Below are 21,527 nucleotides of genomic sequence, written 5' to 3' on the forward strand. Positions count from 1 at the left end.
GGAGAGAGAGAGAGAGAGAAAGGGAGAGAGAGAGAGAGGGGGAGAGAGAGAGAGGGGGAGAGGGAGAGAGAGAGAGAGGGAGAGAGAGAGAGAGAGAGAGAGGGAGAGAGAGAGAGGGGGAGAGAGAGAGAGGGGGAGAGGGAGAGAGAGAGAGAGGGAGAGAGAGAGAGAGAGAGAGAGAGAGAGGGAGAGAGAGAGAGGGGGAGAGAGAGAGAGGGGGAGAGGGAGAGAGAGAGAGAGGGAGAGAGAGAGAGAGAGAGAGGGAGAGAGAGAGAGAGAGAGAGAGAGAGAGAGAGAGAGAGAGAGAGAGAGAGAGACTTGACTTTTAAGGTCTTTTATTACAAAAGTATTAAAAAAGCACAACAAACCAAGTAATACAATTGTAGTCAACAAAATAATTAAATCAAGGAATTGAAAAACATGACATTAATTAGAGCAGCAAAAAAAGTTCATCTCCCTCCACCTTACACAGGATTTCAGCTTTGCACCATTTTTGAACAAAGTGATCAAGCCGAGAAGTCTCTCGGTAAAAATTAAATCAATTTTAAGGCGGGCAGACACAAGGCCTTTAAAGGCGAACAAAATTCTGCATTCCGGTGAGCTTGTCCCAGAGACCCGACTCTTCCGCGTAATATACTATCGCGAGTTTCGCCTCGGCAAGTAAAAATGAACGATTTGAGAACCGGACATTCTCGTTAGACACAGGCATGCAGTACACAAAAAGATAAGAAGAAAACAAAAACCGAAATTCTGGAAGACATATTTCAGGAGTTGAAAAAGTGGAGCCAGCCTTTGGCATCCGACATATGCATGGAAAATGTCCTCGGAGTGATGGCAAAAAGGGCAGTCATCAGATATCACGAGGTTCAGTCTTTTAAGAAACGCGTTGGAAGGCAAAGAATAGTGTGCAAGCCTCCACTGTATATCACCGGCACGTTTAGACACAGGTAACGCGTACATCGACAACCAGGTAGGAGAGGACGGAGCCCCTGCAGGTAGAGCTTTTCCAGTGGGTGGTCAGTGGGCTATTGGGGTTAGCAGAGATGACAACATTAAGACATTGCACATACAAAGTAGCCTTTGCACAAGCTTGTAGAGGCTTTGTGGAAGGAGCACCAGAAAAACAAAAATCAGGGAAGTCAGGGTGCATTGTTTTTGTGTTCTGAACATCATGCAGTAGAGGCCATGATAAATTAAAAGTTGAACACTTTAACAATTGAACGAAGATGTTGTCCAATTAGTCAGGCTGAAGTAGCATTGCATACTTCCGAAATCTGGTTAGGGGTCTGCCATCCAGAATAAGTATGATTAACAAAATCCTTGACAAGAAAAAAACCAGATTCGATAAAAGATTGAATTAGGGACCTACTTTGGCAGTCATGACAAAATAGGCTGTTGTAGAAAACAGGTTCACACATTAAGTTCCAAAATTTATATGTATCCTTGTTTCGTACTGGAAGGAGGCACTGACCGGCATTCACGAGACTTCGATAAAAGGAGGGCAGCAAGGAGATGTCTATTCGCTGCAGATCTAGTAGAAAGAGCTCGGGGCCACACCTGAGCTTACCCACTTGCTGCAACAAGCAAGAAGCCAGGGGCCGCCAAGACAGGACTTCCTTGTAGAGAAGTTGGCGCAAGGTGGTTAGTCGAAAAGCCAGTATTTTACTGGTAATGTCCACAAGTCCTTGACCTCCTTTATCCAAGGGGACACTTAGAAGATCAGCTCGGAGCCGGTGCATGCCGTTCCAGAAAAAATTAACAAGGATATGCTGCAAGTTAATGACTAGCGATTTGGGCGGTTGTAAGACAGCCATCCGATGCTAGAGTTTGGAAGCAGCAAAGTTATTAATTATCAGCACTCGACCTCTATAAGACAATAGACTGGACAATCTTTTCCAACAATTAAGGATATGGGAGATGTGATCAACCATCTGATCCCAGTTCTTTAAGTTAAAGGTCTCATTCCCAAGAAACACACCGCGATGTTTAACACCATCATACCTCCACTGCAAAGCATTAGGCAGGGAAGGTGGGATAAATAACCCAGAAGGACCAAGACACAAGGCTTTACTCTTGCTCCAATTGACAGTAGCAGAGGATGCCAAATTGAATTCACATAGAGCACTTGTGAGGGCAGCAATGTCGGACTGAGTATTAACAATCACACACAAATTTCAGCATACGCAAGCACCTTAACAGGATTAGCAAGAGGTGTCACCAAGAACCCAGAAAGTTTGTGGCGTAAGTGAATCAGCAAGGGTTCAATCGAAAGTGAATACAGGTACCCAGAAAGAGGGCAGCCTTGTCTAATACCTCGCAGAATAGGAAAAGGTGAACATAAACTGTTGTTGATGTACACCAAACTAAAATTGTTGTGATACAGCAGCTTGATACAAGAAATGAAGAAGGAACCAAACCCAAACCCCTTCAAAACTTCAAGTAAATACGATGGTCAACACTATCAAAGGCCTTTTCCTGATCTAAAAAGATCAGCCCGGTGTTAACATTCTGACAATGACAAATCGAAATAAAATCACGAACAGAAAAATATTATCAAATATCGATCTGCTGGGAATACAATAAGACTGGTCGGGGGATACAACGTACCCAATTAAGGTTTTTATGCGATTAGCGAGTAACTTAGACAGGATTTTGTAATCAGTACAAAGTAGAGAGATTGGGCGCCAGTTCTCAACCAGTTGAAGATCTCCCTTTTTAGGGATTAATGAAATGACGGCACGTCTGCAGCTCAAGGGAAGTTCACCAGTTTGTATGCTTTCTATGAAGACAATTAGTAGACATGGTCCCAGCAAGTCCCAAAAGGTGCTGTAGAATTCCACTGGCAACCCGTCTAAGCCAGGTGCCCTGCTGGTTGGCAAGGTCTTTAAAACACCAGTGAGTTCGTCCAATGTTATTTCGCCTTCAGAGGGAGAGAGAAAGAGACAGAGAGGGAGAGTCAGAGAAAGACAGAGAGAGGGAGAGAGAAAGAGACAGAGAGGGAGAGTCAGAAAAAGAGACAGAGAGGGAGAGAGAAAGAGACAGAGAGGGAGAGTCAGAGAAAGAGACAGAGAGAAAGAGACAGAGAGGGAGAGTCAGAGAAAGAGACAGAGAGGGAGAGTCAGAGAAAGAGACAGAGAGGGAGAGTCAGAGAAAGAGACAGAGGGAGAGTCAGAGAAAGAGACAGGGACAAGAGGGAAATGGCCGGTCCATGGGGACGGATCGGCACTGTGACCGTGCTGCCCTTGCATTGGGGGGTACAACCACCACAAAGAGGTGTCCCAGATAGTTGTAAGACAAGTGTTGAACTTAATGCTGGACAGGATGCTGGTTTGAACAAGTTTCCTGAATGGGTTCATCCTTGGAAATAAGTTTGCTCGGCAAGGTGAACCCAAAATTATCCTTCAGAAACACAGGAATCTCCTCTTCAGTAATTGGCCGACTCGTCTTCTGCACCTTCCCATCCTCGTAGACGGTTGAGATAACCCTCCAACCCATATATGTTATTTTCCCATGTGGAATATGCTTGCTGCAGAGGCTCTTACAACAGCAAAGAGCAGCAGGTGACACCTGCTGGTAGATGCTCATGGCACTGAAGTCGCTCCAACATTTCTCGGTAAGGTTGAACTTGAATCGTGGGACCCAGACATCCCCATTTTTGGCCACCTGGAAGACAAAGAAAATGACCATAGTTAACAGTGGTAATGAAACTATTTATTCATTGCACAACGCTGACTTGACCCTCAGTCCAAATATTCGAAAATGGAAATGAATATAAATCGATATTATATTGTTATCCTCGCCAGAGGAGAGGGTATCACATTTTGTTTGGTCCATTTGTCTGTTTTCTTTTTACTTGTGAAAATCGAAGATTTTTCAAGTATATTGGTTGGTCGTGTGCGTTACTCTGTGTCTGTCTGTTTGTTTGTCTGTACATCAATCGCCTACAGGTCACAAAATTTCAACCGATCTTCACAAAACTTCCACCAAACGGTTGAGTTCATCATAAGGAAGAAGCCTATTGTTTTGGGGTCAAAAGGTCAACATAGCCCAAAGGTCAACAACTTTTCCGAATTTCTAAAATCCTCAATTTTCATCCGATTGAATTGGAAATGTGAAGATGATTTTCATATTAGCGAACTGAATTCAACCACCAATTATTTTTGAGGTCAACATCGGCCAAAGGTCAACAACTTTTCCGAATTTCTAAAATCCTCAATTTTCATCCGATTGAATTGGAAATGTGAAGATGATTTTCATATTAGCGAACTGAATTCAACCACCAATTATTTTTGAGGTCAACATCGGCCAAAGGTCAATAACTTTTCCGAATTTCTAAAATCCTCAATTTTCATCCGATTGAATTGGAAATGTGAAGATGATTTTCATATTAGCGAACTGAATTCAACCACCAATTAATTTTTGAGGTCAACATCGGCCAAAGGTCAACAACTTAGGTGCACTTTCTAAAATCCTCAATTTTCATCCGATTGAATTGGAAATGTGAAGATGATTTTCATATTAGCGAACTGAATTCAACCACTAATTTTTTTTGAGATCAACAACTTTTTTGAGATCAACAAAGGTCAACAACTTAGGTGCACTTTCTAAAATCCTCAATTTTCATCCGATTGACTTGAAATTGGAAGATAAATTGCATATCAGGTCAACCAGTTCAGCCACCAACTATTTTGAGGTCTGAAGGAGAAAAGGTCAACATTGGCTAACATTTATAAAATCCTCAATTTGCATCCGATTGATTTGAAATTTGAATAGGATTTTCATATCAAATCACTGAATTCAACCACCAATTATTTTTGAGGTCAACATCGGCCAAAAGGTCAACATATGCCAAAGGTCAACAACCTCTTTTAGGGATTTCGCACATGTCATGCTATGCACAACATATCTCTTGTTTGTCTGTATAATCAATCTCCTACAAGTTACAATTTTAAACCGATCTTCACAAAACTTCATGAATTGATAGAGTTGGTCACAAACAAGAAGCCTGATGATTTTGAGGTCAAAATGTCAACATAAGCCAAAGGTTAACAACTTTGTTAGATTTCAAAAGTCATCAATTTTCATCTTATCGAATTGAAATTTGAAGAGGATTTGCACATCAGGCCTGAAAATTTAACAACCAATTATTTTTGAGGTCAACATCGGCCAAAGATCAACAACTTAGGTGCAATTTCTAACATCCTCAATTTTCAATCTATTAACTTGAAATTTGAACAGGATTTGCATGTTAGGTCACTCAATTCAACCACTAATTTATTATTGGTCAGCATAGGCCAAAACGTCAACTTAGGAGCAGTTTATAAAATCCTCAATTTTCTTCCGATTGACCTGAAATTTGAAGAGGATTTGCAGATCAGATCACTGAATTCAACCACCATTTATGTTTTAGGTCAACATAGGCCAAAAGGTCAACATAGGCCAAATTTCCAAAATCCTCAATTTTCATCCAATTAACTTGAAATTTGAAGAGGATTTGCATATCTCATCACTGTATTCAACCCCCAACTATTTTTGAGATCAACATAGGCCAAAAGGTCAACATAGGCTAGATTTCTAAAATCTTCAATTTTCATCTGATTCACTTGATATTTTAAGAAGATTTGCATACAAGGTCATTGAATTCAACCACCAATTATTTTTGAGGTCATCAAAGGCCAAAAACTTATTTTAGGGATTTCACAAGTATTCGTTTCGCTCTTTCGCTTTTTCGCTCTTTCACTCTCTTTCGCTCTTTCACGAGTTTTTCGCACGATTTCGAGTTTCGAGTTTCGAGCACGAGTTTCGAGTCTTTCGCACGGTTTCGCTCTTTCACGAGCCTCGATCTTGTATACAAAATCGTGCCATGCACAACATATTTCTTGTTTGTTTGTTTGTCTATTTATTTGTTCGTACAGAACATAAGTATGTCCATTCATTATATACTATTGAAATGATAATGATACATAAAGATAATGGCATATAATGATAAATAAAATGAAAATGATCATTAAAATGGTATATAATGATAATACTGATAATTATAATGATAATAATAATGATAAGTATAATGGTACATTGTGATAATGACACATAATGATAATTATAATGGTACATAATGATCCATAATGATAATGAAAATGGTACATAATGATAATAATAATTAAAACTGCGAGCAGTGATGATCCGGGGACCAAACCGCTCCATCCTAATTGGACAAGTGCGCACCAGTCATTGACAACGGCAGCCCGGATCCGATTGTTTAAAGTTTGAACTGAATCGATCGAAAAATGAAGGAGGAGATGCATTTTAAAGGTTTGCATGAAATTCAACATGGCCGCCAGGTCACATGACATATGACGTCATATTTAGGATATGTATCCAATCACATGGCGTACTATAAGTGGTCAAAGTTTCAACTAGATCGATCTAAAAATGAAGGCGGAGATGCATTTTAAAGGTTTTCATAAAATCCAATATGGCCGCCATGTCACGTGATCTATGATGTCTTATTTAGGATATGTATCCAATCACGTGGCGTACTATAAGTGGTCAAGGTTTCAAGTTCATCTGACATGGTTTGGCCTGTAGGTCGATGCAAAATTCATGGAATCACAATATTAATAAATAAATAAAACAAGTCAGGAGACGACGATGGTTCACGAGCGAGCGGTATTCAATGACAAAGGACGGACTATAACCGAAACAGACCCGGACAGGCCAGGCCCGGAAATGTCAAAACGAAGGTTACTGACCTTGAAATGAGATAGAAAATACTATATAATCAGTTATGAGGTTAGTTAGCTACAAAATACCGAAAATTCGGTGAAAAATGAAATGTAGAAAAAAAAATAAAAAAACGAGCTCCGTGGGGCTAGACACATGACATTGGCCTAACCAAATATCGAAACCCCTGTCAGATTCCACCAAACCCCTCGGAGAAGATGTAGCTTGAACTCGATTAACCCGAAAAAGATATCTTTTTCGGGCGTGGCTCCGCCCACAATGGGCGCAATACGCCCACTCTAGGCAGGACACAACTAGATCATGATATCAACCTCCCACCCAAGTTTCATCAAGATCGGATGATATCATCGGGTAGTTATGCTGCGGACAGACAGACACACACACAGACACACACACATGACGAATATAGTGGTCACTTGACAACTCGTGAACCAATTGTTGAGTGATGGTGAAGGTATTATTAATGCAGGTATACAGAAGACACTAGTGATTGACAACACTGAAGAAGAGCTGCAGCTCATGATTGACAACATAAACATGGCTTGGAAAGAGTACGGGATGAAATTAAGTGTCAAAAAGTCAAAACATTTAAAAGGTACGAAAGTTACCATTATGTTCCAAGGGGAATTTTTGAAACAAGTTAAAGTTATACACATGTTATACACATGTTAGAACGTGTGCAACAGAGGATAGAAAGTGTCTAACAGAAATGCAAAAGAAAAGAGCTTTCTGGGACATGAAGCAATTATCGAGAAGGAATTTGGATATTCAAAAAAAGGAAGGGTTGTTAAATACCTAATTACCTCCGCCACCAAAGGTCTGTTTGTCCGTTTGTTACCCTGCGCTCGCAAAGCGAAAAGCAGGGTTAAGCATTCAGTTGCGTACGTGTGCCGTACGACGTGTGCCGTGTGCCGTACGTGTGCCATGTGCCGTACGTGTCTGCATTTAAAAAATTCATTTTCTCGGCAACTGTTGGTCCGATTGACACGAAACTTTACCATAGAAGCGCCTCCGCCTGTATAAATTGTTTTATTCATAATTATGACGTCATAGGTCACGTGGTACGGACGCCATCTTGGAAAAACGTTACACCTCTATCTCCTAAACCACTCAATGGAAAAAATTGAAACATGGCTCATTGTCAAGTACTCACTATGGGGAATAAGATATGTTGATGGTGATGCCATCGGTGCCTTAATTATGATGTCATAATTCGACAAGTACAATGCTTGATCTGATCAGTATGAATAAAACAAAAATTCCTCTGCAACTGTTAGACCGATGGAAACGAAATTTTCTGAATATGTGCAGCTCCTCCTTTAGAATTTTATAATGATAATTATAACGTCATAGGTCACGTGGTACGGATGCGATCTTGGAAAATATCGAAAAAGGTTGTGTCGTGAAAATCAAGCTCAGACACGACTTGACCTCTGGGTAGGTTTAATATAATTTAGATCTGTAGTACATCCTGTAAAATATACATGCATGCAACAGGCATTAAAATCAGAGTATTTCATGAGCAATGGTCGATTCAATATGGCAATGGTCCAACAGAGAGGACAGTCAGCGCAGCATTTAGGGGCGTACATACCATTCAAACTACAGGACTATGTCACAGTGAGTTCCGCTGGAGTGTCCGTGCGCCCCGGTTGTCCCGGGTCTTATAGACGCCCCTTTTGAAGCGAGCACACCCTGGGTTCACCTTGGTATAATTTCACTACAGGTTGCACTTCTATATCTCCGAAACCGCTCCATGGGAAAAATTGAAACAAGGCTCATTGTCAAGCACTCCCCTTGGGGAACAAGATATGTTAATAATGATGTCATCTGTACCTTCGTTATGACGTCATAATTCGACAAGTGCAACACATATCTGATCATTGTGAATTTTTTTCTCAGAAACTGTTGGTCTGATGGGCACGAAATTTTCACCATAGGAGCACCTCCTCCTGTAGAATGTTTTAATGATAATCATGACATCATAGGTCATGTGGTACAGGCGCCATCTTGGAAAAACTTTGCACCTCTATATCTCTGAAACCACTCCATGGAAAAAATTGAAACATAGCTCATTGTCAACTACTCCCCATTGGAAATAAGATATGTTAACGATGATGTAATCGGTGCCTTCGTTATGACGTCATAATTCGACAAATTCAACACTTATCCATCTGATCATTACGATTTTTTTTTCCATCAACTGTTGGTCTGATGGACACGAAATTTTCACCATAGGAGCGCCTCCTCCTTTAGAATATTTTAATGATAATTATAACATCATAGGTCACGTGGTACGGACGCGAACTTGGAAAAAATCGACACAGGTTGCACTTCAATATCTCCGAAACCACGCCATGGGAAAAATTGAAACAAGGCTCATTGTCAAGCACTCCCCTTGGGGAACAGGATATGTTAATAATGATGTCATCTGTACCTTCGTTATGACATCATAATTTGACAAGTACAACACGTATCCGATCATTGTGAATTTTTTTCTCAGAAACTGTTGGTCTGATGGGCACGAAATTTTCACCATAGGAGCACCTCCTCCTGTAGAATGTTTTAATGATAATCATGACGTCATAGGTCATGTGGTACAGGCGCTATCTTGGAAAAACCGAAAACGTCGCACCTCTATATCTCCAAAACCGCTGCTTGGGAAAAATTGAAACATGGCTCATTGTAAAGAACTCCATATGGGGAATAGGTGTTGTTAACGATGACGTCACTGGTGCCATAATTATGACGTCATAATTCGACAGGGACAATGATTAGTGTGATCAGTTTGAAATGTATTGAGCATGATCTATGCAACAATTATATTAGAGAATATAAATTTATGTTGTCATCGCTCACGTGGTCTGGCAGCCATATTGGATCAAAGATCAATCCGGCATCAGCCCACGGGTCCTAAAATCCTGCTCTGCGGCGCTTTCACACCCTCTCTCTATTCTCTTCACCCTCTCTTTTGCTCAAGGTCATCTGCCATCAGCTTGGAAATCAGCCAACATTATCGCTTTACACAAGAAAGGTGAAAAAACAGATCCTTGCAACTACAGTCCAATCAGCCTGCTCCCAATAATCAGCAAGGTCATGGAATTGATCATCGCTTCTGACATCAAATCCTTCCTCTTCAAAGAAAAACAATGTTCAAAAACAGAAGAGTTGGATCACAACAAGTTGACAGGGTAAGTATTCTATTAATACCATCTAATTTGTTTTTGTTATCCCACCCCTGTCTGTTTGTCTTGTTTGTGTGTTTGTTTGTGAACAAAATATCTCAAAAGGTTGTGGACGGATTCGGACGAAATTTGGCAGAGATGTAGCGTACGTCACAAGGACGAAATAATTAGATTTTGGTGAAGATCTGGATTCGGGGCTACTATAATTTTTCAAGTGATTCTTCACCATTGGGAGATAGGGCTAAAAACGATACATAGCAGGATATCTCAAAAAGTTATGGACGGATTTGGATGAAACTTTGTGTAGAGGTTTGGTGTCTGATAAGGACAAATGGATTCGATTTTGGTGAAGATCTGAATATGCATTCGGATATGAGAATTATTTGAAAATTCTAAGTGATTCTTCACCATTGGGAGACTGGGACAAAAACTATACATTGCAGGATGTCTCAAAAAGTTATGGATGGATTTGGACGAAACGTGGTGGACAGGTTGTGTGTGAGACAAGGAAGAATCGATTCAATTTTGGTGAAGATCTGAATATGGATTCGGATTTGATAATTATTTAATTTTTAATGTGATTCTTCACCATTGAGTGATATGGCCAACCAGCGGAGGTATGCTCTCTACTGAGTGCCGTTCTAGTTAATGTATGTAGTGACATACTGTATATGGCAGTGAAGCATGACCAATAGGAAAACAAGAAGATGTCATGCGGAGCACAATACTTGCAAAATCATCCCCCCCCCCCCCCCCCCCAAGAAGAAAATTCCATTGATACAGCAAATTGTCCATTTCGTCAAGATTAAAATTGACAATCTTGATCAAAGCTCGGGTCAATAGGAAGAAAAGTGACGATTTTTCAGATAAATAATGATGATTTTGGAAGGTTGACCTTGAGTTGACCTTTGACCTTTTGACCTCAAAAAGTTAGTTTCCCTATTTAGTGACTCAATGTGCAAATGCTCTTCAATTTTCAAGTCAATCGGATGAAAATTGAGGATTTTTGAAACTTGGCCTATGTTGACCTTTTGGCCTATGTTAACCTCAAAAATACTTGGTGGTTGAATTCATTGACCAGATATGCAAGTCCTCTTCAAATTTCAAGTCAATTGGATGAAAATTGAGGATTTTAGAAATTCGGCCTATGTTGACCTTTTGGCCTGTGTTGACCTCAAAAATACTTGGTGGTTGAATTCAGTGACCAGATATGCAAGTCCTCTTCAAATTTCAAGTCAATTAGATGAAAATGAGGATTTTAGAAATTTGGCCTATGTTGACCTTTTGGCCTATGTTGACCTCAAAAATACTTGGTGGTTGAATTCATTGACCAGATATGCAAGTCCTCTTCAAATTTCAAGTCAATTAGATGAAAATTGAGGATTTTAGAAATTTGGCCTATGTTGACCTTTCGGCCTATGTTGACCTCAAAAATACTTGGTGGTTGAATTCAGTGACCAGATATGCAAGTCCTCTTCAAATTTCAAGTCAATTGGATGAAAATTGAGGATTTTAGAAATTTGGCCTATGTTGACCTCAAAAATACTTGGTGGTTGAATTCAGTGACCAGATATGCAAGTCCTCTTCAAATTTCAAGTCAGTCGGATGAAAATTGAGGAATTAAAAAATTTAGCAAATTTGGTGACCTTTGGCCTATGTTGACCTTTTGACCCCAAAAACAATAGGTTTCTTGCTTCTGACCAACTCTACCATTTGGTGAAGTTTCGTGAAGATCGGTTGAAAATTGTGACCTGTAGGCCGGTGACAAACAAACAGACAAACAGACAGACAAACAAACAGACAAACAGACAGACAAACAAACAGACAGACAGAACCACAAACGCAACCGACCAATATACGTACTTGAAAAATCTTCGATTTGCACAAGTAATAAATAAAAGAAGAACAAATGTATTTCAAAATAGCTGTTCATCACCATCTCAAATCATCCCCCATTCAAAACCATGATCTGGATAATAAAGATTAGATGGCAGAGCAGAGTTAGCAACAATGAGGTTTTTATAGGCAGTTTTTAATGCATGTCTGATCTTTGCAACGAATTCCTGAGGGTATGCAGGTGGGCGAAGAGAAAACAACAATCTTTACCTCCATCAACAAAGGTGGATGAATGTTATAGATGTTTTCATCCCTGTTTGTCAGTCTGTCTTTCTGTCTGTCTTTCAATTTTAAAACGTTATGGACGAAATTTGGTGGACAGGTTGGGTGTGTGACAAGGAAGAATTGATGAGATTTTGGTGAAGATTTGGATCCGGATCTGTGAGTTTTTATAATTTTCTAAGTGATTCTTCACCTTGGGGAGATGGGGCCAAAAATGGCATATCGTAAGATATCTCAAAAAGTTGTGGACAGAATATGACAAAACTTGGCTGGACGTGTTGGTTAGGTGACAAGAACAAGGCGATTCGATTTTGTTTAAGGTATGGATTCAGATCTGACCTATCAGTGGGATACAAAACGTAAACCTTTCTGCCTGGTGGAGGTATGCGCTCTCCCGAGTGCTGCTCTAGTTTGAGCATGTAACACGAGGTCTGTGAAAGATTGTTTGTAAGCATTATGCAAGGTGACATTGAAGGAAAAAAGATCACAGGGAAGACCAAAAAGAATGTGGATGGATGATATGAAGGTATGGTATGATATCAACGACTATGGGCGACTGAAAAGGAAATCGGAAAACAGAGAAGCATGGAGATCCATGATTAGCAACGATTGGATCGAAGCTGTCACTTGAAAAGAAAAGAAGAAGAAAACAAATTTCATGGCCACAGATCATCCCATTCTCTCTATGTAAATATGTATATCGTGTAGCGCTGCTCCAGGTGTGAGCAGGATCGTGTTTTTTAAAAATAATTTTGATGTACCATACTCTACAGAGTGTTGGAGCTTGTTAGGGTTGGAGCTAGGGTTAGCAAGGGTTACACTGGGTGGATTGCCATTGCCTTCCCAGCATTTGCCTTTGCCTTCGCTTCCTGGATGGCATATTATACGTCACAACATAATATCCAAATTATCTGCATGAAAACATCATGGAAGTGGGGGATTTTTTCATAACATAATATGATACCGTTTGTGTTTGCTTTACTTCTCTGCACTCCTGATAGTGGGGCGGCTTAGCCCAAATATTCAAAAGAATTGTGCATTTTGTGATACAAGCACCAAATTTGGCACACTAGTAGACTATCATATTATGAAAAGATCTGGATATTGGGCCATCTCAGATTCAGAGATTTGATTTTTGCAAGATTTGCAGATTTTGCAAGCTGAGATTGCAACGCCAGGGACGGCCGACTCCTTCCTACGAGCTGCCCACGTCACCCGCACAAGAAGAGCTCATCAAATCACTGCAGCGGCACTGCACATCCTGCAACACCGTGCGTATGAACGCCACTGTATGACATATGCTGATGATGCAGAAGACCTGCCTGAGTTCGAAGACTGGTGTCACCAGAGAGGAGAAGACATTCCCAACTTTCAGTACTGGGCAACTGTGCTGGAACTAGAGATGTTGGTACTGGTCTACATGCGTTCTCTGCGGCAGGCTTCATTCACGACGTACCTTGATGCCCTGACGGAACTGGTCCCATGGTTCCATGCCTTAGACCACACACACTATGCCAGGTGGGTCCCTGTTCACCTGAGGGACATGGTTGCACTCCCAATGAAGCACCCAGATGTAGCCAGAGAATTCAGGGCTGGCAACTTCACTGTACAGAAGACGAAGAAGGTGTTCTCTTCGATCCCAATCGAATCGAAATCTTGCAAAAATCAAATCTCTGAATCTGAGATGGCCCAATATCCAGATCTTTTCATAATATGATAGTCTACTAGTGTACCAAATTTGGTGCTTGTATCACAAAATGCACAACAGGTTTGCTATGCTGCTACACTATGAACCTCTGGATGGAGCTAGTTTAAAACTGATGGTTGTACCCAGGGTGTGCATGGGAATCCTGTAGGTAATAAAATAAAATGTGGGAAGTGAGAACATCACGAGAACTGAACTGCTGAAGGGAATGAGTTTTAAACTGTTGGATGTACGAGGGTGTTGGTTGTGGACAGTAAACAACTTTTATAACCCTCGGGTGTGGGAGGCAAACTCTTTCTATGTAAATGTGTGAGGTATAAAGCCACCTCGTGGAAGCCAAATTTCAAATCATAATAAACAACAAAGAGCAATCAGAGATTGCAAACCCTCGCCAGAATGTATTTTCAGTGATTTTTAAGGGTTTTGTGTTAAAACAAATATGGCGGCCGAACCCCATGACCGACGACGTCATCATCATTTTTTTTCTCCACCAATTTATGCCTACATAACGCTCAAGAAATTTAATCTTGATAGGATGAAGTTTTGTACTCGTCGAATTATGACGTCATAATGGAGGCACCTATGACATCATCATTAACATGTTTTATTTCTCAAGGAGAGTTCTTTACAATGAGCCATATCTCAATTTTTTCTATTCGGGGCTTTCGGAGATATGGAGATGCAAAGTTTTTCGTTTTTTCCAAGATGACAACTGAGCACGCGACCTATGACATCATAATTATCATTTAAAAAATTATACAGGTGGAGTTGCACCTATTGGGAAAATTTCATGTCGATCGGACCAACAGTTGCAGAGAAAATCATATTTATTCTGTGCGGACAAACGAACAGGCAGACAGACAGACAAACTGACTCAAATGCAATACCCTCTCCTCAGGCGAGGGTAAATATGCTATAGACATCAAATAAGTGTGGGAATTAACCTGAAATGTTGGGAAATTCTGATAGCATTAACCTGTGGAAGCATTGTGATATCGTACACAGCCAGGGGTGTTTGGCTCTAGGCCGGTGAAGTTGAGCTGCTCCATGAACCACATTCCAGAATCCAAACGAAGTCGAAATGTCCCATTGACCTGAACATCTTTTATTCCATCCTCCAGGAATAGTGGTAGCCGGAAACCAGAGCCAAAGCCAACATCAGCCAGGACACGACGACCAGATGATAAGGACACCAAAAGCAACATATGGTCTCCAGGTGGGCCATACCTGGCAGGAGCACATTATCAGGGATCTCATTACTCAGCTCACAATTATAAAAGGGGAACACAAATATTTTGTTCATAATGATGTATCCGAAGATGTGAGGAGTAGAGATGTTTGCATACCGCTGTGTGTATAGGTGATACACACTAGCTGATATGAGAATCACACTAAACCCCATCTGTTCAAGAAGCCAAGCAAACAGGCGATTCAGTTCATAGCAGAATCCACCTCGGTGTCGCCACACAACCTGTTGGCACAGCAGCACAGCGGCCAGGTTGTTACGGGTTATCATGCACCCACAGAGTCTTCTGCGGTCGTTATAATGAACATGGTTTTTGTTTAGCTGGGTGTGGTTGGTTGACATTTTGCTCCTGATTTCAGTCCATGTTTGGCCAACCTGCGATGAAAATGAAAAAAGTTCCAAGCTAAAGCACCCCAGTTAAAAACAGAAAAATCTTGTTCGTTTCAATGAAATCAAGTGTTCTTCAGAGGCTTCCTGTTCATCTTCCTGTTCATACCCAGTCAAACCCAGCTGATCCTGGACTCTGTGTCCTCTCCTGACAAGGTGGAGAAGTTCCTGTCAAACCTCGACTCTGATTCTGCAACTGGACCAGACCACATCAGCCCAAGGGTCCTAAAATCCTGCTCTGCCACTCCACCACACCCTCTCTCTGTTCCCTTCACCCTCTTTTTTCCTCAAGGTCATCTGCCATCTGCTTGGAAATCAGCCAACATTACAGCTTTACACAAAAAGGTCCAAAAACAGATCCTTGCAAAGACAGACCAATCAGCCTGCTCCCAATCATCAGCAATGTCATGGAATCCATCATCGCTTCTGATATCAAATCCTTCCTCTTCTCCAATGGCTTGATCTCTGATCATCAATTTGGATTCAGACCAGGTCATTCTACTCTGGACATGCTGCCTCTGCTGTCTCAACAATGGATGGAGGTCCTCAATGCCAAACAGGAAATCAGAGCCGTCTCCCTTGACATATCACGTGCCTTCGATACGGTCTGGCACCCCGCTCTGATCACCAAACTCTTCTCCTATGGTATCCATGGAAATCTCCACGTATGGCTTGCCGGCTTTCTTTCTTGTTATAGTCAACGTGTGGCCCTGAATGGATTTCTCTCATTTCCTCCTTCTTGTCCAGGCTGGAGTACCTCAAGGCAGTGTTCTTGGCCCTGTGCTTTTACTGGTCTTCATCAATGATCTCTCAGACTCTCTGGAAAATCGTCGATCTTTTTGCTGATGACTCCACTCTCTGCTGCTCCACATCTCAACCCTCAGATCAGCAGTCTGCAGCCTCTTCACTCTCAGCAGACCTGGACAAAATCACAAACTGGTCAAACAAGTGGAACATGTCCTTCAATCCTAACAAATCTCACACTCTCACTGTCTCTCCGAAAAATCCGTCTGGAAAATCCTCCCATCTACTTTCTCAACAATCCTCTCGAAGAAGTTCTGTCACTCAAGCTTTTGAGTCTCACTATCTGCCATATCTTTCCTGGGAAAAACACATTTCCAAACTGGCCTCCAAAGCCAGTCGCCGACTGGACATCCTCCGTCATGCGAAGTCCTTTCTGGGCAGTTCTCAGTTCCTAACCACTTACAAAGCTTTCATCTGCAACTCAATGTAATACTGCTCTCCCCTCCTGGCTGGTGCTCCTGCCTCACAACTGGGTCGGCGTCATGCTGCAGAAACCAAAGCTTTTAGGATAATTGGAATCTCCCGTGATGAAGCTGATTCTAAGGGCCTTTCTCTCTCTCACCGCAGGCAGGTTAGTGGTCTTTCTGTCTTCTATCATCTACTCTCTGGCCTACCTCCCCCTTCTCTGTCCGCCAAATACTCCTACAGGTCGCACAAGATCTGCCTTCAACCCTCTTCTGGTGAAACTGCCAAAATCCAGACTCTCTGGTCACCTTCACTCTTTCATTCCTCTTTTTTCCCGCCTCTGGAACAAACTCCCTCACTCTCTTCAATGCTACTCCTCCCTCCAGGTCTTTGAAGCAGCTGTTCACCACCATCTCTTATCTTCCCCCATCCAAAACCTTGATCTTTTCTACCTCCATTAATACACCCCAAATCCACCTTTTTCACATGCCATTTTTATTTCCTGAAACTCCTAGTAGTGTGCATTTGTGTTATTACCCCCTGCCCCTCAGCCCTCTCCCTTCCACAGATCTACCAATGTCCCTGTTCTCTACTCTCTTCTCTCTCCCTCCTGTCACCTGCTCCTTTTATTACACGTTTTATGTGATTTCTGTTTATGTCTTTGTGCCTTATGTGTTGCCCTTACACGAGCCTTGACTTTGTATACCAAAAAATATATCCTCAACAAAATCGTAAGAAACACACATGCACAGAGTGATGCAGTCACACAGAGTGACGCAGAGTGACGCAGACACCCACAGAGTGACGAGTGTAGGACCAGCTGAGTATGTGAAATGCTCAACAGAAATTCATTGGAATATCTCCAAAAATTTAAACATCCCACTTCCAGAAAACTCATGGAAAATGACCAAAAAAAAGGATCATTGAAAGTCAGGAAGTATTGCTCACGAAATGCAACCGGATGTAGCACTTCGGTACAAAAAGATAAGTTCTTTGGAGAAAAGAAGCCCTGATATTCCATAGTATGTCTGGAAAAACAGCTTCATGGTTTTAAGAAATAATGTATTTCATCTTTGCACAGATTTATCAATGTAAACTTTATTCCTGTAAGTCTTTCTAAGCATAGTGAACACACAAGTTCTATAATTCATAATGTAGATTACTGAAAGGTTTGTCACTAAGTATATGTTTTTTTCACTTTATTAGCATTCCATAGTACAAAGATTATAATACTGCTGTGCATCACGATTTGTATTATACAGCAACACCCATGTTCCGGAGCTATCCTGAAATTGAGCAGAGTAAGAACAGATTTGAACAGGATGCACGTGCAAGTTCAATAGAATCAGAAATCCATGTGGACTTCTAGAAACCTCATGAATATTTTAAAAACATCTCTGAGAATATTACTGCAAAAGAATAATAGTTGGAGGCTACCTGTGTGGCTGAGGACTCTTTGAGGTGTGGGACCACTGTGCTGCGATATCGACCTGGTATGGGCCTGCTCTGCGCTTCTAGATGGTCTACAGCAGGGGTCGGCAACCTTAGGCACGCGTGCCACCATTGGCACGCGGCAGCGTAGTCATTGGCGCACTGGCGAAAGCAGTGCCCTCTCCGCTGCATGCCAAATCACCTCTTGAACAGCCATTGGCTGTTGCGCGTGTTGCACTATAACAGTATTCCGGTGTGATTGTGCAGGGTGATGAGGTAGATGGATCAGAGCAGAGTCAACATTCCAATTCCAAATTGTTTTAGTGGAATAATAATCAAAGATGAACAACATGAGATGCCGGCCTGGCGCATTCAAACACAATATTCGCGGCAACCGGATGTGCTGTAAGAACAGTGGTGTTGTTCACAGCAGATGGTCCGAGGCTGCATCTCCACTCATTATTATTATTTGGACTGGTTTCTGAGTTTTAATATTAATCTCATCATTATTCCGAATTGTATAATAATCGCAGATATAAAACAGGAGATGCAGGCTTGGTGCCTCCCGATACGCCGTTCGCGGCAACCTGAGGTGCTGTAAGAGCGACTGTGCGTTAACACCCGGTGGTCAGCGGCTGCATCTCCACTCTTTGTTATCATTCAGGCTGCCTTCTGCGTTTTAATATTAATCTCGTCATTATTTTGAGTTTTTTTATTGGGTGGTCATAATGAAAATGGGGGTAGTAGTTTTTCTCGTAACAGGCGGCCTGTCTTATTTAGTTTGATTGACGGTACGGCCTCCCGCTCACATTTCCCACAGGAATTGCAGTGAAGCGGTTCAGGTTCGGTAGATGTTCGGTAAATGTTTCTTTAAAATGTTGTTGCTATGCATGTAGCCGATATGGATGGAATAAAATTCCATGTCTGTTGGAAATATTTTATTGATGTGGTGTCATAATTAAACTTAATGTTAAACTTAATGTTGATATGGCACACTAATTAAGAAGAACATTTCAAACTGGCACTTCATGTCAAAAAGGTTGCCGACCCCTGGTCTACAGGATACTTGAGCTCTTTAAAAGCCTCGACTGGTGTCTGTGAAATTGTGAAAGTATGTCAGTGAGTCCCGGCCGTCGAGGGGTTTTACTTTAATTGTATTGTAAGTGCCGATTTATTAATTGCCATTCTTGATCGTCTGTGTCTCATCATAAAATTGATCATTTCAGTGTCTCCTGCCTGAGTTTTATGATGAAATAAATCCTTGTTTCAAAGATTGTGCAGGTCTGCTCTGCAATCCGTCTCTGGTGTGTCGTTCATTTTGAGAACATTGGTAAATTCCTGTTTAAATCCTGTAAATTAAGTTAAAATCCTGATAACTGGCTAGGTACTAGACCATGCTCAGAATAGGATTGCTCGCCAACCACTCGGGCGTGCGACCAACCATTGACCAACCAAGTCGATCGGCGAGACCTCAGTGTGTGCATTTTCCCACTACGCACTGTTGGCGGCTGCGTGGTCGTAGCGTCTACCCGACAATACAAATAACAAACTACATTTAGATATTTTTATGGCTACGTGGACGAAATCGCCGGAGGCATTATGTTTTCAGGTTGTCTGTCCGTCCGTCCATCCGTCCATGATAGGTTTTTGTTACAGCGATAACTTCAGAATGGCTGAAGGGAAGTTAGTGCAAATTGGTGCAGGTATGTATAATGATGTAAAGATTAACTGATTATAATTTGGGGCCAAGTGGTCAAAGGTCAAAGTCTGTTACAGGTCTATAACTTCAGAACGGCTGAAGTGATCTAATTAAACTTGGTGCAGGTATGTATAATGATGTAAACATGAACTGATTAAATTTTGGGGGCAAGAGGTCAAAGGTCAGAGGTCATGTCAGGTGAAAATGTGATAACTTGAGAACAGCTGAATGGATTTAAATCAAACTTGGTACAAGTATTATAATGACGTAATAATGTGGGCGCAGGCACATCGGTTGACGTCATAACGTCTTTCTTGGATTACTGTGAGCATCTCATTTGCATAATGATTTGAATGCCCTACGTACATTAAATATAATAGTAACTTTCAGTTCACCAAAGAGCCTCAGATTAAAAATAATGAAAAAATAATAATTAACGACAACTTTGGATGAGATAAACTATGTTCATTGATTCTTTATTTAAATTCCCTCCAACAACTCTGTCATTCTAATATTCGTTTGTTTCACTGATTCGCTATTGGAACCACATGACCATGGCTTCTATGCTCTTTTCTTCACATTATAGTTTTGTGTCACTTGTGTTCACCCAAAGGGGATTTTTAAGAGAAACAAGTTTGCATCACAATCAGCTGGCAATACTCTACAGTCTTATGAAGACCGACTTATTCTGATTCTTCTCTTCATTACCTTCAAGTCTTTCTTTGTGATCTTCGCCTTTTAGCACAAATCAATATTTCAGGTCTCTAAGCTTTCTCTGGCATTTGTGCAGATTTATTGCTGCAATTATTGATCTATTTTCATCGCTCCTTTTCTCATATCCAGCTCTTCCTTTTTATTCCCTTGGAGAGACTCAATTTTGATGCTTCACTTTTTCCTCTTTTATTTGAACATGTCATCTCAAATTAAGGATGATACAGGAAGCCTGTACATGTCTCTTTGATGTAAGAATTTTGTTTTGTTTTTATTTGCTTGTATGTATCTCTTTTTTTTGTATACAAGATCGAGGCTCGTGTAAGAGCTAACATTAATGACAAAAAAACAAACTAACCATTAGTTGATACGCGTATCAACTAACCTACTCAGACTGTATCATCTAACCCATCCATGGGTTTTTTGCAACACATGTTGCCCACATGCTTATGTGTATTATCCTGGCAAACAAAGCAGCATAGGCTGAAAGCCACTTTCACAAGGTATAATCAACCAATGAAACTCCTGTGAAAACTATGTAGTATTATCACAATAAATTATCTTACCTTTTGTTGGCGTTTTTACTCAAGAGGACACAAATCAGGTTTTTTGGAGAATCACACCCTTTCTTTGTCTGTAACTTCTTGACCTACTTATCAATGATATGTAATGATATGTATCAACCAGCTAACAACAGAGGGCAGCATTTACACAAGTTTCATTTCTGAGGGCTAGGAGGAAGGTGTATCAACTAACCTACTGTATCAACTAACCTGCCTCTCCCCTACATCATTTCCTCATTCTGCTTCAAACTCAATATCTCTATATTTTCATTCGAAACAGCATCATTCATCATTCCAATCACAAATTAATACTACTAGCAACAGTACCCGCCCTACGGGTGGGGCTTCAATTGGGAGGCCCAAATGAAAAGGCTAAATATCAGAAATTGAAGGCTTTATTTATTTTAAACGATTTATATAAACATCTGTTAAATCTCGATCGGTGCAGCCGTTTGTGCGGCACCCGGGAAAATAACGTCATGCGGGAGCAAGTATCAGCAGGATGTGGCAGTGTGGGAGTCCACGTTTC

At 41.1% G+C, this 21,527-nt stretch overlaps 1 protein-coding gene and 1 long non-coding RNA gene across 4 annotated transcripts in view; both read right to left on the reverse strand.

The window, feature by feature from the left end:
* Nucleotides 1–269: 269 nt before the first annotated feature.
* Nucleotides 270–21,527, reverse strand: part of LOC137416037 (arylamine N-acetyltransferase, pineal gland isozyme NAT-3-like) — a 29,593-nt gene continuing 8,335 nt past the window's right edge. Inside the window, exons 4-6 of one of the 3 annotated variants that reach the window (XM_078772434.1) lie at nt 15,099–15,373; nt 14,754–14,979; nt 270–3,663 (exon numbers count right to left, since the gene is read on the reverse strand). In XM_078772434.1, the coding sequence (XP_078628560.1) occupies nt 3,307–3,663; nt 14,754–14,979; nt 15,099–15,373 (858 nt within the window). In that variant the 3' untranslated portion in view covers nt 270–3,306. The remainder of the gene's footprint in view (nt 3,664–14,753; nt 14,980–15,098; nt 15,374–21,527) is intronic. The other 2 variants (XM_078772435.1, XM_068101562.2) reach the window with 2 other exon arrangements.
* On the reverse strand, nt 8,171–12,126 carry LOC144890736 (uncharacterized). The gene is made up of 2 exons (XR_013622506.1): nt 11,465–12,126; nt 8,171–11,355 (listed from the first exon to the last, which is right to left on the reverse strand). It is a non-coding gene; the product is annotated as an uncharacterized LOC144890736 (long non-coding RNA).

This window comes from Myxine glutinosa, chromosome 2 (genome assembly GCF_964187855.1).
Source record: "Myxine glutinosa chromosome 2, kmMyxGlut1.1, whole genome shotgun sequence".
NCBI lineage: Eukaryota > Metazoa > Chordata > Myxini > Myxiniformes > Myxinidae > Myxine > Myxine glutinosa.